The sequence below is a fragment of the Fulmarus glacialis genome, unplaced genomic scaffold (genome assembly GCF_000690835.1).
Source record: "Fulmarus glacialis isolate BGI_N327 unplaced genomic scaffold, ASM69083v1 scaffold25349, whole genome shotgun sequence".
In the NCBI taxonomy this organism is placed as follows: Eukaryota; Metazoa; Chordata; class Aves; order Procellariiformes; family Procellariidae; genus Fulmarus; species Fulmarus glacialis.
Genome location: NW_009232957.1, coordinates 655 through 1,011, shown reverse-complemented (window position 1 = coordinate 1,011; position 357 = coordinate 655). Strand labels below are relative to the sequence as shown.

The window sequence follows — 357 nt, the reverse complement described above, 5'->3', positions numbered from 1 at the left end:
GAGATGGACTTGGCAGGCGTGCTGCTGGCGTTGCTCCTCGTGCTGGTGCTGGTCATCTCTCTGCTCTCCAACCTCCTGGTGCTGCTATGCTTCGTCTACAGTACGGAGATCCGCAAGCAGGTCGCCGGGGTTTTCCTGGTGAACTTATCCTTTTGCAACCTGCTCCTCACCGTCCTGAACATGCCTTTTACCCTGCTGGGCATCCTGAGGAACCAGCAACCCCTCGGGGACTGCGTCTGCAAAGCGGTGGGTTTCCTGGAAACTTTCCTGACTTCCAACACGATGCTGAGCATGGCAGCACTCAGCATCGACAAATGGATTGCCGTGGTGTTCCCCTTCAGCCACAACAGCAAGATG

The 357-nt window shown here is 56.6% G+C and overlaps 1 protein-coding gene across 1 annotated transcript in view; it reads left to right on the top strand.

Annotated features, from left to right (window-relative positions):
* Positions 1-3: 3 nt before the first annotated feature.
* LOC104082145 (G-protein coupled receptor 26-like) overlaps positions 4-357 on the top strand; it is a gene marked incomplete at its 3' end in the record, with an annotated part of 658 nt that continues 304 nt past the window's right edge. The window contains exon 1 of the mRNA XM_009585157.1: positions 4-357. Coding sequence (XP_009583452.1) covers positions 4-357 — 354 coding nt within the window.